The sequence below is a fragment of the Chionomys nivalis genome, chromosome 5 (assembly GCF_950005125.1).
Source record: "Chionomys nivalis chromosome 5, mChiNiv1.1, whole genome shotgun sequence".
Lineage (NCBI taxonomy): Eukaryota > Metazoa > Chordata > Mammalia > Rodentia > Cricetidae > Chionomys > Chionomys nivalis.
In genome coordinates this window covers 59981724-59998095 of record NC_080090.1, presented here as the reverse complement: position 1 = coordinate 59998095, position 16372 = coordinate 59981724, and the positions used below count along the sequence as shown (strand labels likewise).

Below are 16372 nucleotides of genomic sequence, written 5' to 3'. Positions count from 1 at the left end.
GGCACATGCCTTTAATCTCAGTGCTTGGGAGACAGAGGCAGGTAGACCTCCATGTTTGGGCCTAACCTAGTCTACAGAGTGAGTTCCAGGGCTACACAGAGAAATCCTGTATAGGAAAACCACATTTATGTAAATATGTGGCTAGAGGCCAGCATCTGGTATCTTCCCCAGTTGTTCTCTACTTTAATTTTTATGTGGGTGGTCTCATTGATTGAGATAGCTGGGTACAAGCCTAAGGAGTCTGTGTCTCTTCAATGTTCTTTATAGACGTGGGTCGCCCCTCCCCCCCAATTTGGTTAGTACTGGAGATTTGAAGCAAGTAAACACTTTACCATGTGAGCCATCTCTCCAGCTCCCTCCCTGCCTTTTGTTTTTTGAGACAGGGTTTCTCTGTGGTTTTTGGAGCCTGTTCTGGAACTAGCTCTTGTAGACCAGGCTGGTCTCGAACTCACAGAGATCCGCCTGCCTCTGCCTCCCAAGTGCTGGGATTAAAGGCGTGCGCCACCACCACCCAGCTGATTCATTTTTTTAAAAAGGTTGTTTTTTGCCTTAAAAAAAGACTTGGTTTTTGTTTGTTTTTGCAACAGTGTTCTGTAGCCCTCCCTGATCTTGAACTTGTTAAATAGATAAGGCTGACCTTGAACCAGATGGTCCTGCCTCAACCCCAAGTATTAAGATTACAAGTGAGTACTACCACACTACCAGGTCCAGCTGCAAGTTTTATTACTAAAAATTAATCTCTTCCAGGATCTTATGCTCTATACTTTTTGGCTGTGGTCTGTTTCACAGCTCAATGGAAAAATTAAGATAGTTCAAATTAGTCACATTTAAAATTACACACATTGGAAGTTCTGTTATTAGTGTCAAATAACTTATTAGGTAAGTCCTAGAGTTGTAATCTACATTATGAAGGTTTGTTTTTTTTTTTTTAACACTCATTAAATATTTTTTTAAAATGTCTGTGTATAAGTATAATAAACTGTATTGTTTCTATGGATTTTGACATCTGTGGCTGGGTATGGTGTTGCAAGTCTTTAATCCCATCACTTGGGGGTGCAGAAGCAGGCAGATCTTTGAGTTCCAGGTCAGCCAGAACTATATAGTGAAAACCTGTGTCAAAAAAAAAAGTGTAAGATTTTGACATCTATAATGGGAGATGTATTGAAGGCAGAATGGTGTATCTTGCTATTGCTGCTAAAAGGAAGTTATTATTTTGAAATTTTTTGTTGGGACAATGGCACAATGGTAGTCTTGGGATCCACATAAAAGAGAACTGATTCCTGGGAGTTGTTCCTATATGCCTGCCACATGCAGTGCTCACACACATGCAAAAGTTACAGTTTTTGTCTACATGTGTTTATATAAAATAAGAGACTTGTGTTATTAGATTTTGTTTGTTTGTTTTTTCTAGGTCACCAAACGTGATGAAGACTCTTCTTTGATGCAGCTGAAAGAAGAATTTAGGACTTATGAAGCTCTGCGACGAGAACATGACTCCCAGATAGTGCAGATTGCTATGGAAGCAGGCTTAAGAATTGCACCAGACCAGTGGTCCTCTTTGCTTTATGGAGACCAGTCTCACAAATCTCATATGCAGTCCATTATTGACAAGGTAGGCTCTTTATGTTCCTTACCTCATGAATAATTTTGGAGTCTTGATAAGTTATTTTGTAATTGTTTTAACCAATGAATATCAACATAATAGTATATATCAGATTTCTGTAAATGTGGCTGAGAATTAGATCACAACTAGTCCATCAGAACAACATTTGGTTAGTGTTGCAGTGCTCCCTTCAGCTGGTCTTCGCCCACGTTCCTTGTCATCGCTGCTCTTCCTTTATTATTCTCTTTGAATTTGAATTACCATAATAGTTACAGCGTATTTCTAGGTTATTTATTTTTATTTTATGTGTATTACTGTTTACATACATGTATGTCAGTGCTTCACATAGTACCTAGTTCCTGAAAAAGCCAGAAGAGTGTAGTAGAAGGGCCTGCTCATTGGGGTTTCTGTCCTGCCCAGTTCCCACAGCCAGCAAGTCCCAAAGTTAGAAACTGATTAGCCCATTAGCTCAGGCTTCGTATTAGCTCTTATAACTTATATTAACCCATTATTCTTATCTATGTTAGCCACATGGCTCAGTACCTTTTTCAGCGGGGCAGGTCACATCCTTCTTCTGTGGCCTTCCTCTTTCCTAGAAGTCTCCTGTTCTCATCGCCCCGCCTCTACTTCCTGTCTGGTTGACCTGCCTATACTTCCTCCCTGGTCAGTCAGCGTTTATTTAAAACATGATTGACAGAATACAGACAATTTTTCCACACCAGAAGAGGGCTTTGGATTTCCTGGAACTAGAGTTACTAGTTGTGAGCTTCCACGTGTGTACTGGGAGTTGAACAATATCTGGAAGAGCAGCCAGTGCTTTTAACCACTGAACCGTCTCTCCAGTCCCTAAACCCTGCTTTTATCTAATCTTACATAGTTGCCATTTAATGAATGATCTGTTGAGGCTTTATGATTCTCACTCAGAAAATTTTACATATACTTAAGTTACCTTCTTCCATGTTAAGTTTGAAATTTTCAGTAAGCTTGTTTTTATTTTATCTACTGTCTGTTTTGATGTGAAGACTGCCAGAAATAACTGTTAGGTCTAGCTCTATTCTTTATATCTAATGCAGGAATGTGTTTTCTTTAAAACTGCAGTAATAGTTTAAGAGTTGTTGCATATCAACCTAAAATGTATGAATGTGGAACAGAAAGTCTTAAAACACTGTGTAATATTATGTTGTAATTTGCTAAATAATATTGGTATTTATTTACTTTATGCTATTTCCTTGAATATTTAAAATTTCAGAAATGACTGTCAACTTGAAAGTCCATAGTATATTTAATTTACAGATAGGGTCAAAATCTAAGAGTATTTTAAAAAATATTTAGCATTTATTAAATACTGTGTACCTGGATGATCTTAAGTAATTTCCTTTGAGCAACCTTACATTATCCCTTCCATGTAGAATCAGAGAAGTTTGTACACTTTCAGATATCTAGGTTATTGTCTAGTCAGTGTTGCATTGCTGTGAAGAGACACCAAGGCCATGGCAACTCTTATAAAAGAAAGTTACTGTTATGAGAAAAATCAGCATTTTCCCAGCTGAAAATCATGTATGCATGGTCAGCAGAGGGGAGTTTGTGTGAGACCATGCCTCAGAAGTCTTACAGAAACATACAACCTTTAAGAATCCCAAGCTAAATCAGAATATTTTTTACAATATTTTTTCTTTGACAATTTCATCTTGATCATATCTACTCCAGCTGCCCATTCTCATTTTCCATACCCCATCTTACTCAAGATGATGTCTTCTTACTTTGATATTCTCCTTTTTTTTTTCCCTCACACTATCCCACTGAGTCTAGTTAGTGATACCTGCATGCACATGAATACAGGGTCAGCCACAGGAACAGGGACACACTACCAGGGTCCTCATCTTAAAGAAAAGTAACTGTTTCTTCTCCAGCAGCCATTAGTGTCCTAGACATTCAAAATTATTTAGACTATTTAATAAATGAAATTTATTTGTGCAGTTGATAAATTTATTGTCATGATCTTTGGTCTTAAGAACTTGAACTCATTCAGTATGACTATACTCAGTGGCATTATTCAATCATCTCATTTTCTAGCTTTTATACCTTCAAATTTCAGTTAATATTTGGAAAGACTACCAATAACCCAACTAAAAGATGGTATCAGAAGAAAGGCCTTGCATTTCAAGTCTGTGATAGCAGAGGAAGCTTACTATTGTACATAATGTACCAAGCTGTGGTTAGAGAGATCTTGTTTAGCCAGCAAGTAATTCAGTTTGGCCAAAGTATAGGTCAGGTGGATAGATACAAACTAACATTAATAAATTGCAAAAATGAAGGTGTAAATAAACTATGTTTTTAAAAAGGGTTTTAATGTTTTAAATGACAAAATAATGCTGACCTTTTCTTTTTAAGTTGCAGACCCCTGCCTCCTTTGCACAGAGTGTTCAGGAGCTAACAATTGCTCTCCAGCGAACTGGAGACCCAGCAAACTTGAACCGACTAAGACCCCACTTGGAGCTACTAGCAAACATTGACCCTAGTCCAGGTAAAGCCAAGAGAAATTAATGAACTGTTATATGTACCTCAGTACTGCTTGGTGATTCTTCAATTACGTTTTGTACATTCCTCTAAAGTTTCCCAAAGTCGTTTCCCAAATATTTTCAGCAGTATTTTAGGTTTTGCCACAAATAATGCCCTCTTTATCTCATTAGTTCACCTCAACTAAAATTCATTCAGTACTTTATATTGTACTGCCTCGCTCACTAAAAAAATAGCTCTCCTGCCACACCATTCTGCATTTTACTCTTTTCATATCTGCCACAACTTGTTTTCTCAGGTTTCCTTTAGTGCCTTCTTCTTACCCCATCTTCCCATCTTCCCATATATTGTTCCATTAATAGTACTTGGGCATTTCCTTTTTTTTTGGTTTTTCGAGACAGGGTTTCTCTGTGGTTTTGGAGCCTGTCCTGGAACTAGCTCTTGTAGACCAGGCTGGTCTCGAACTCACAGAGATCCGCCTGCCTCTGCCTCCCGAGTGCTGGGATTAAAGGCGCGCGCCACCACCGCCTGGCTGTACTAGGGCATTTCTTTCTCACCCCTCCTTGACCTGAAATTGTTAGCTGAACAATATTTTAGCTGCTGTCTTCTGAAAGTTTCCTTCTAAGCAAAGGTAGCGCTCCATACAACTACTACAGTTTCCTGGTTACTACTTCTGGAGATGATGTCGAACTCTTAAGCTACTTCCTATATTTTCAGCGCTTATTAATATGGGCTGCCTCTTTGCTACAGAAAAGCTTCCGCTGCTTTATTTTTAATATGCATCACTGTTTGAGGAGGGCCTGCTTGTACATCCCAGCTGCCTAGAACCTAAATAACCACACAGAAACTATTAATTAAATCACTGCTTGGCCCATTAGCTCTAGCTTCTTATTGGCTAACTCTTATATTTTAATTTAATCCATTTCTATTAATCCGTGCATCACCACGAGGTCGTGGCCTACTAGCTAAAGTTCCCAGTATCTGTCTCTAGCAGCTCCATGGCTTCTCACTGACTCTGCCTCCTTTCTCCCAACATGCCATTTAGTTTTCCCCGCCTACCTAAGTTCTGCCCTATTAACAGGCCAAGGCAGTTTCTTTATTCATTAACCAATAAACACAACACATAGAAGGACCATTTCCCCTCTTCTGTTTAAACCAAAAGGAAAACTTTAACGTAGCAAAATTACATATAAAACAGGTATCAAGCAAGAAATAGTTAAAATATTTACATCTACTTTATCTTTTATCACAAATAAGGAAAGCTATTACTATAAATTCTTCAACTCCATCAAAGACCACAGAAGGATACAATATTACCTAAGTAAACTGGAAGTGTATTGTAAGCAACCTCCAAAACTCTAGAATTGACAGACTTCTCGCTGCCTGGACAGTCAACCAAAATTCTTCTGTACTTTTGGGGCATCCATCTTTAGAGCCCATAGCATCCAGCAGACTTCCATGAAGTAGGAAATTTCAAAGATAGGTCTGCCTTTATTGGCAGTTTGTTAGTCACTTTCTTCTGCAGAATATCTGGCAGACTCTTTCATGAAGCAGGAACCCTGAAGCATCATCTCACCTTTAGGCAAGTTCAGCAGTCATTTCTCTATGTGTCCTGCATTTCCAGTTAAGCAGTCCAGGCAAGAGCAGTTTCTTGCCCAAATGGCTAGCAAACTCCATAAGGAGCCTCTTCGATGCCTATCTTCCTCTTGAAGTAGTTGGTACTGCCAGGAGCAGATGTGTCTCATTGTCATGAAAAGTTCTAAGTTATTAAAATATTTTAAATGCCATATTCTGTAGTTCTCTGAAAGATTTGAAGAATACCTATCCATCTAAAATGCATCTCTGTACATATAGAAAAATCTAACTAACATAACTACAGTCTTGACTATTATAGATGACTCTATTAAGCTATATATATATATATTTTTTTTTTGGATTTTTCGAGACAGGGTTTCTCTGTAGCTTTTGGGGCCTGTCCTGGAACTAGCTCTTGTAGACCAGGCTGGCCTCGAACTCACAGAGATCCGCCTGCCTCTGCCTCCCGAGTGCTGGGATTAAAGGCGTGCACCACCACCGCCCGGCTAAGCTATATTTCTTAATTATACATTACATTTCTAAATGAGCTGTACAAACACAATACCTTAATCAAGAGCCCAATTATACATACAACAAAGTTGACCTTAAATTTGTATCAATAAACCAAGATCCATACCAATGCAAATTATCTATATCATATCCCCCTTTAAATATAAACATTTATAAACAATATTTGGGAGTATGGGCATAGTTATTTCTCTCCAAACTGCTTCCTGTTTTATTGGGTAAAGTAAGTTTTTGAGAGGATCTTTTTGGGGTGTTCACAGCGACCTTTCAGGGAGCCTTGGTCCATCAAATCACACCAGTCTGGAAGTAATCCACAGGTTCTCATCCTCTGTGGACATAGGAGAAGAACCTCTTTTCCAAAGCAACATATCCTTAGACCCAAATTTGGAAGTCATGATGCCTTATAATATACATGCTGGTTTAGCTTATTTAAAACACTGCTTGGCCCATTAGCTCTAGCTTCTTATTGGCTAAATCTTGCATCTTAATTTACCCCACATGACAGTGGCTTACCGGCAAAAGTTTCAGCATGTCTGACTCTGGCGGAGTCTCCATAGTGTTTCTCTGACTCTGCCCTTCTTCCTCCCAGCATTCAGCCTAGCTTTCCCTGCCTACCTAAGTTCTGCCTTGCTATAGATCCAAAGCAGTTTCTTTATTGATTAAAGGTAATCACAGTACACCAAGGAGACTCCCACATCACATCACCCCACTCTACCCCCATCCACAAAAGTAGTGTCTGTGCCCTTGGAGCTATTTCCTCAGCATTCTTAGTATCAAGAGTTACCTCTGTATAAAATAGATTTCCAAAGAGTTCTGTCAATGCTAGTATCATCACTCCAGACACATTTCCCAAATGCTTCCTGATGTGTACCATGATTTGTTCCATGTTTCAAAATGAGTTCATCTTTGATGCTTATTCTTCTAGTTGTGTTTATATTATTCATCTGAATGTTCTTTCACTTGTTCTACATACCCTTTCAGACATAGTTTATCTGTTCTTCTGGTAAGTCCCTTGAGGCCAGTAGAAAGCACTGGATCCCCTGGAGCAAGAGTTACTACTGTTTGTGAACTGCCATGTGTGCGTGCTGGCAACTGAACCTGGGTCTTCTGTAAGAACAGATTAATTTTTGATGCTGACTGTCTCTCTAGCCCCCCTACCGCCAGCATGGCTTGTCATTGTCATTGAATCAATTTTCTTGACTTCTAAGTCACCCTGTTCTGTCAGTTTCATTTGCCATTGCCATCTGCTTATTTTACATTTCCATAATCTCTGGCTTTACTTTTTGAATGTCAATTTATACCCATTCCCAAGAAAGATTATATCTTTAAATATCATTATTAAACAGATTTGCCACATTTTAATTACTTTGTATATCTTTTTAATAGTTGTTTTTAGGATGTGTGGTTGCGCCCATCTTTAATCCCAGCACTTGGGAGACAGAGGCAGGCAGATCTCTGAGAGTTTGAAGCCAACCTGGTCTGTAAGAGCTAATTCTAGGACAGTCCCCAAAGCTGTAGAGAAACCCTGTCTCAAAAAGCTAAAGAAAGAAGGGAGGGAGGGAGGGAGGGAGGGAGGGAGGGAGGGAGGGAGGGAGGGAGGGAGGGAAGTGAGGGAAGGAGGAAGGAAGGAAGGGAAAAGAGAGTTGTTTTTAGATTTATTTTCTGTTTTTTTTTTTTTATTGAAAATAGATTTATTTTCTGTGTATCAAGGTTTTGCTTGCATGTGTGTGGCTGTCTTCATTCCTGGTATATTTGGAGATCAAAAGAGGATGTCAAATTTTCTGCAATTGGAGTTAAAGATAGTTGTGGACTGTCATGTTGTTGGATTTTTTTTTTTTGTTTGCCAGTTTGTTTTTTTTAACTACGTTTTTCTAAAACTTAAGTAAATTTGTACTTCCTTCAGTGGTATAAATTCATCTCCCCCCTCACCTTTTGGTGGCACAAAATATAGTGGCATGTGTGTTAATTGATGGTCCTTTAGGTTCAAACTCTTTCCCCTAGCACTGTATTGTTATGTGTATTATGAGTTCTTCATGCTCCTGCTTCTGTGCTCAAATTCTACTGTGTATTTCCATACTCAGAATAAAAGTTAAAGTTTTTTTCTGTGATGTAAGGTGATCTAAGATGATCTTACCTCTGTCTAAGTTTGCCGCCACTATGGAAAACATCAGTCATACTTCCACACCAAGGTGCTCTTCTCTCTGAATAATGTTTCTCCCTTAATAACTTTACTGAACATGGTTAAACCTTTCTTTTGGGTCTTTAACCATATTTAACTTTGTTTCTCTCTTTTTGTTTTATTTTTAAGCCTCCAGGAGTAGAAACCAAGATCTTGGAGCATGTTAAGCAACACTGTGTTATATCCCCCACCCTCATTTTCAAGGAGACGATCTCTGTTTAAAGTTTACACATGCTTGTTCCACTTTCTTTGCTGTGTTTTTTCAATTCTTCATTATCTGAGTACTCTTACATTTTTATCATTTGTCTTATTATCTAGATCTTCACCTTGAATACAGTGGGGTTAATTTATTTTTATTATTAATTACTTCTGCAGCAACTAGAGTAATAATAATGTCTGTTGCTTGCATTGCTTCTGTTGAAGCATTGCACTGCCATGCTTCTCGCCATGAAGATAAATAATGGATAAAACCTCTGAAACTATAAACCAGCCCCAATTAAATGTCATATATATAAAATATCTCAGGTAGGGCTAGTCGTCTTTTTGTGTGCTTTTCCTGTATTTTCAAACCTGATTCTCCCTCCTGGAGTTAAAATGCCATTTGTGTTTTAAAACCCAGTTCAAATGCCATCAACAGTAGTCTTATATAGAATTAATCTATGAAAATGTCTTCTTGGCTGGGCAGTGGTGGCCCACACCTTTAATCCTAGCACTTGGGAGGCAGATGCAGGCAGATCTCTGAATTTGAAGCCAGCCTGGTCTACAGAGCTAGTTCCAGGACAAGCTCCAAAGCTACAGAGAAACCCTGTCTCGAGAAACCAAAGATAGATAGATAGATAGATAGATAGATAGATAGATAGATAGATAGATAGATAGATAGATAGAATGTCTTCTCACTTTATTCTGTGTTACTGTGTGTGTTGTGGAGGCAGTTTAAGAGAGGTTTATTTTAGCTCTCAGCTCAAGGTACTGTCTATCATGGCAGGGAAGTCAAGGCAGGGTAAGCTTGAGGCAGGTGCTCACATCATATCCACTGTCAGGAAACAGAGAGGGAGGAATGTAACTATTGCTTAGCTTGCTTTCTCCATTTTATACGATCCATAATCTTCTGCCTAGGGGATACTAGGGGAGAGTCTTTTGAGACCCATCTCAGGTGATCCTAGGTCCTTTTCATTTGATACCACTAATCATCACAGATGAGTAAGAGTCAACTTGATTGCATCAAAGTGCTGATATACTTCTTTCATTGGTTTAATATTGGATAAAACATTGTATAAGATTATAGATTTTGTTTAATTTTTAATTTTATAGATGCTCCTCCTCCAACATGGGAACAGTTAGAAAACGGCCTGGTTGCTGTACGTACAGTAGTACATGGACTGGTTGATTATATTCAGAACCACAGCAAAAAAGGAGCAGACCAACAGCAGGTAAGAGATTGCTGTTTGAAATTTGCAGATTAGTCACTCTAGGTATACCTAGAAACTGGCCAGTATACAAAACAGAAAATAATGATATGGATATTTTAAGTTTCTGACTATAGGGGCTGAAGAAAGTTTCTGTGGTTAAGAGTACTGGCTGCTTTTCCAGAGAACCAGGTTCAAATCCCAGCACCCACATGGTGGTGGTTCATAACCTCCTGTAACTCCAGTTTCAAGGGAATCAGATGCCCTGTTCTAGCCTCTGTGGGTACCAGGCATGCACTTGTGCACAGACAAACATGTAGGCAAAACATCCATACATATAAAATAATTTTTAAAATTGTTTTTCAAAGAAAAAAAAAACTAGAAATTATAAATTAATATGGTTAGCAATTAGTGTGTTTGTGTTGCTTAAGTAATTTTATTTGACAATGATTCTTATTGGTCATTGTTTTGGGGTAATTTTACATCAGATATGGCATTTGATGGATAAAATTTGATTCTGTGGTAAAGCTTATTCCATTTTAAAATGATTATACTCTCTTCACTTTATATTACATTTCAGTGTAATAATGTCACTTTTGGTACCAATGTTGTATCACTAGTACCTATCATATATTTGTAGCTTTTTTTTTAATCTGTTGGTATTTTAAGGAATTTCATTAATAATGTTTATATTCACTAGTGTGCAGAGTCATCTTCTAATTTTAAAAAATATTTTTTACACTTATTTCTGTTTATGTGAGGGTATACACATTTAGGTGAGAGGACCTTGTGGGTCCTAAAGATCAAACTTGGGTTGATAGGGTTGGCAGCATCACCACTGAACCATCTTGCTGGCCCAGATTTTGTGGGGTTTTTTTTTAATGCACAGTTATATGTTATATGATAACTACACAAATGTTAAAAGACTGTAAATTTTGAAAGTCTTTTTGTTTTATTTTTTGTGAGACAGGGTCTCACATAGCCCATTCTTAATCCCACTGAACGAGTATAAAGACTAAATTCTTTGGCCAAATTATGCAAGCTTTGTTAAGCAGAGCTATCTCCCTAAAATGGGGTTTATATTAGCCCCTACAAGACTAGAGGGTTGGCGTTTTGGTTACATAGGAACTTGGCCCAATATCTCAAAATTTATTTGTTAGAACATCTTACTTATCAGGGTGAAGATTAGGCTATAGGTTGTGGAACATACCAAATTCCAAAAAATTGGGTCAAGACATGGTCGAACCCAAGTTTTACAGGAAATAGGAATGAACTTATTTTGACCTTATAACAAGATAGAGTCAGGCTGGTCCATTGCTCCCCTGCCATGAGCTCAGTGTATAATTTTTTTTTTTGTTGGTTTTTTTGTTTTTTGTTTTTTGTTTTTTGTTTTTTTGAGACAGGGTTTCTCTGTGGCTTTGGAGCCTGTCCTGGAACTAGCTCTTGTAGACCAGGCTGGTCTCGAACTCACAGAGATTCACCTGCCTCTGCCTCCCAAGTGCTGGGATTAAAGGCGTGCGCCACCACTGCCCGGCGAGCTCAGTGTATAGTTGAGAAAGACTTTGAACTGCTTGATCTTCCTTCCTCAACCTCTAGATGCTGAGACTGCTGTTAAAGTCTTAAATTCTTTAAAATATGGAAAGAGAACCCTGAAATTTATTGAGGGGGAAAAAAGTTCAATATTTTATGTATATGTATGTTTTTTTTTCTGTGTATATATTTGCAACATGTTTGGCCTGGTGCCCTCATAAGTCAGAAGAGGGCATTGGATCCCCTTGAACTCTAGTTACAGATACCTGTAAGTCTCCACTTGGGTGCAGGGAACTAAACTGAACCCCCCATACTCTTACAAAAATGCTCTTAACCACTGAGTCATATCTAGCTTATTAATAATTAAATTAATAGTTTTTGGTACCACATGTATTTGAGAATATCAGCATGTTAGAACTTTCTTTTTTCATTTTCTTTGAGAAGTTTATATAGTGGTGATCATGCTCATTGCCCAGCTCCTCCCTTAACTCAGACTCACCTATACCTCCAACTTAATGTCCTCTTTTTTAAAATTTAAATTTCATAACCCACCAACTCCTATTTGTACTATCTATATACTTCTGAATGTAAGAGCAGCCCTAGAGCATGGTCAACATACTTCTAGTCGTCCTCCTTCATGAGTCATCACTGTTCAAAGCTTCTCAGTTGGTTAAGGGGCTCATGAACCTCGTCCCATTCCATGCTAGAATCTTGACTGACTCTACTGTATGCAGGCGATCACAATTGCTGACGTTCATGAGTGCACTGGTGTGGTTATGTACAGTCTTTCTGCCAGACTCCTCATCCATGTTGAACTCTAAGCCTTGGGTGTGTGTGTGTGTGTGTGTGTGTGTGTGTGTGTGTACATATAAGAACAAGCGACATGGGGCCGGAGAGATGGCTCAATGGTTAAGAGCATTGCCTGCTCTTCCAAAGGTCCTGAGTTCAATTCCCGGCAACCACATGGTGGCTCACAACTATCTTTAATGAGGTCTGGTGCCCTCTTCTGGCCTGCAGGCATACACACAGACAGAATATTGTATACATAATAAATAAATAAACATTAAAAGAAAAAAGAACAAGCGACAGAAACATATCATTTGTAGCTGAGCCCTCCGTAGTCACCTATTCTTTGCACTGTGAGCAGTTGTGAGTTTGTTAACCTCATCTCTGACACAGTCTGAGAGCTGTATTAACCCCAGTTCAGGATTGCTCCAACACTCAGACTGTGTTGTTTTAGTAAAAGCACTTTTATTTTCAATATGTATGAACTGGAGTTCTAAATGATTGTGACCTACCATGTGGGTAATTGAACTCAGATCCTCTGGAAGAACAGCCCTAACTCTGAGCCTCCTATACTACTTTTAAATTTTAATTTTGGACTTGAAAAGATCTCTCAGCAGGCAAAAGCTTTTATGTATCTAAAAAAGCAAAATAGGCTTTTATGCAACTAAGTTCAATACCTGGAACCCAAGTAAAAGTATAAAGAAAGAACCAACTCCACAAAATTGTCTTCAGTCCTCTATTGTCCACCTCTACACACACATACACACACAAATAATAAAATTTAAAAATGTAATTTTGGGGCCTGAGAGATGGTTCAGGGGTAAAGAACACTTACTGTTCTCCCAGAGGTCCTGAGTTCAATTCCCAGCAACCACATGGTGGCTCATAACCATCTGTAATAAGATCTGGTGCCCTCCTCTGGCCTTCAGGGATACATGTAGGCAGATGCTGTATAAATTAATAAATAAACCTTTAAAAAAAATATAATTTTGAACTCTGGGATTTCCACCCCCTATAATACTTTTGTTCTGGATAGTTTAAATATGTGGGAATTAGATTAAATTCATCTATTTTATCAGAATCCTAAACTGTTAACATAAAAATTACATTTGTTATTGTGTGTTTTGTTTTATGTCTAATGTTTGGCCTTGGTCTTAGCCTCCACAGCATAGCAAATACAAAACATACATGTGTCGAGATATGAAGCAGAGGGGAGGATGCCCTCGTGGGGCCAGCTGCACCTTTGCACACTCACAAGAAGAACTGGAAAAGTAAGTATGAAAACCATAAGACAAGGACTTTTGGGTAAGAAATAATTTGTTGCCTTTAAAAAATACAAAAAGAATCACTGAATTCTCTTCAATACATAAGAAATCTTTATGAATTAAGTACATTTCTTAAAAGTATTTTTCATTTTTATTGTATTGTTTCTATAAATATGAAGTTATATTTTATCATTAACTAGATAACAAAATGAGTCATTTCTACACAAAGTTCTAGTACTTTTTAACAATTTTAACTGATATTTACTTATTGTATAGTATATTTTTAGTTGAAATATTTGCTTTTCCTATAGATTTCGTAAAATGAACAAACGTCTGGTTCCCAGAAGACCCCTGAGTGCCTCTTTGGGTCAACTTAATGAGGTGGGCCTGCCTTCGGCACCTATGCTTCCTGATGAAAGTGCAGTGGATTTGTCGAGCAGGAAACCTCCTGCGCTTCCAAATGGAATTGTATCGGCAGGGAGCACAGTGACACAGCTGATTCCACGTGGGACAGACCCCAGCTTTGATTCTAGTCTGAAGCCAGGAAAACTAGACCACCTGAGCAGCAGTGCTCCTGGGTCCCCTCCTGACCTGTACGTCATCACATTTCTTCCTTGTAAACTAAGTAGAGGGAAAAGAAATGTTTGATTCTAAAGCCAGTGCTTACTAGGTGTTGCTGTTTTTCTTCTGCTTTAAGTCAAAGTTTCTTCTTAAACTCACTTTGTGGCCAAAGATAACCATGAAAACCTGTGTCTCTTACCTCAGCTCCCAGGTACTGGGATTGCAGGCATGCCCAGCTATGTTGTGCTGGGGTCTGAACCCAACAACTGAGCTACAACCTGACCGCCAAAAATAATTTTTTTTTTTTTTGCCTTTGTGTTGTTGCCTTTTACTTCTTTTTTCTGCACTAATAATTTTTTTAAGGACAGTTAATTTTTTTTAACTTGAAGAGATCAGCATTCGAATGTATCAGTTTTCTAAATACTAGCAGTTTTTTTTAGAGACTTTACATTTGTCATGTATAATTTTGCTTTCTTAGGCTGGAATCTGCCCCTAAGAGTATTTCTGCCTTACCTGTGAATCCACATCCTGTACCTCCAAGGGGGCCAACAGATCTGCCTCCCATGTCTGTCACCAAACCAATACAGATGGTACCTCGAGGTTCTCAGTTATATCCAGCACAACAAGCGGATGTTTATTACCAGGATCCTCGAGGAACTGCCCCAGCATTTGAGCCACCACCTTATCAGCAGGGTAATGTCTTTGATTTAAGTCACCCAGATTTATCATATAGGCAAAAAGGATAAAATCTATCAAATTTATAGACTGGATTAACATTTAGCTGACCAAGATTGAAAAAAAAAGTATGTAGTGGCTACAAACTAAATTTACAGTATGATTTCTGTCTTTGTTAGGGTTACTATTGCTACAACCAAACACTCTGACCTAAAAACAAGTTGGGGAGGAAAGAATTCATTTGACTTAAACTTCAGCGTTGCTGTTCATCATTGAAGGAAGTCAGGCAGGAACTCAAATGGGGCAGGACCTTGGAAGCAGGAGCTAATGCAGAGGCCATGGAGGGGTGCTTCTTACTCTGGCTTTCTCATAGTGGCTTCCTAGTCTGCTGGGATTAAATGTGTGTACCACCCACTGCCTGGCTTCTAAGGCTAACTAAGTATTGACTTAGCTCCACATTCTGATCTTCAGGCAAGCTGTATTTGTTAGATTGCAAACAAAATATCATTGTGTTTTCCCTTTTTTGTCTAAAATAAAAAAGGCTATATAACTAATTTAATAAAAGCTATATATAATAAATACTACAACTATATACAACGTCTAGTCCATTTGCATTTGACAACTTCAGAGAAAATAACCCTTATCTATCCTATCTTGGTGAGTCCAAAGTATTGTACCTAATTTACTCTCTATCGTAACTTGTATTACTATCCAAAACTATCTTTTGATGTCTCTCAACCTTATACACTTTACACTTCTTTAATGAGTTTCTTCTCTGCATCTGGTAAACAAGGAAAACTGTGACTACCTAATCTTCAACTCTCTCAGTACCTGAGAAGGAAATAATATTAACTGAGTAAGCAGGAAGTGCAAGCAAGGAACTTCCAAAAAATGTGAGAAATGACAGAAACAGCTGGCTGTCTTGACAGTCACCCAAAGTTCATCTGCAGCGTTTAGCATCTGTCTCTAGCCTAAAGGCCTAGAATATTTGACAAACTTTTCTATGAAGCAGGAATTTTGAAAGACTGTCCTGCCTTGTCTTGACAAGGTTTGGCAGTCACTTCTTTTTTTTTTTTTTTTGCATTCTGTTTATCCAATTAGGACAGCATACTGTCAGCAATCAAAGCAAGGACACTTTCTTGCCCAGTGTCTTACTCTTGCCACAAAGAAAGTAAATTCTGTGTGGAGTTTCTTTGATGTCCATCATCTTCTGAAGTAGATTGGTGCTGCCAGTAGCAGACATTCTCACTGTCATTTTAAAAAAAAAGAACCTATGGTATTAAAACATCTTAAATGTCATAGTCTGTAGATCTCTGAAGTGTTTTAAAATGACCTGTCTATCTAAAATGTATTTTTATTTGACCTTGAAATCATACCTAATATAACTATAAGTTGTAATAGGTGACTAATTACTGACCTGCATTTTCTTATCCAAAATAGTTGTTGATAATAACTTTCAAGGACTAGATTTGTATTACATTGTTAATTGAGCTGTATGGTACAATACCTTGAACAAGAGTGGAAATGTATGTACAGTACATTCTAACAAAATTAGTCTCAAATTTATATCAATATCCAAAATTCGTATACAATATACAAAAGTCCAATCCAATGTAAAACATTTAAAACTACTTTTTAAAAGTAGATTCAATTATCTACCTTTTTATATTATCATAGCTATATCCTCCCTTTTTTCTTTTCAGAGTAGATTCAATAATCCACCCTTTTATCCTCTCATATCTGTATC

At 38.0% G+C, this 16372-nt stretch overlaps 1 protein-coding gene across 3 annotated transcripts in view; it reads left to right on the top strand.

The window, feature by feature from the left end:
• Rc3h1 (ring finger and CCCH-type domains 1) overlaps positions 1–16372 on the top strand; it is a 76173-nt gene that overhangs the window by 34135 nt on the left and 25666 nt on the right. For all 3 annotated transcript variants that reach the window (XM_057769266.1, XM_057769267.1, XM_057769265.1), the window contains exons 6-11: positions 1412–1612; positions 3995–4127; positions 9714–9832; positions 13283–13395; positions 13701–13982; positions 14429–14643. In XM_057769266.1, coding sequence (XP_057625249.1) covers positions 1412–1612; positions 3995–4127; positions 9714–9832; positions 13283–13395; positions 13701–13982; positions 14429–14643 — 1063 coding nt within the window. The remainder of the gene's footprint in view (positions 1–1411; positions 1613–3994; positions 4128–9713; positions 9833–13282; positions 13396–13700; positions 13983–14428; positions 14644–16372) is intronic.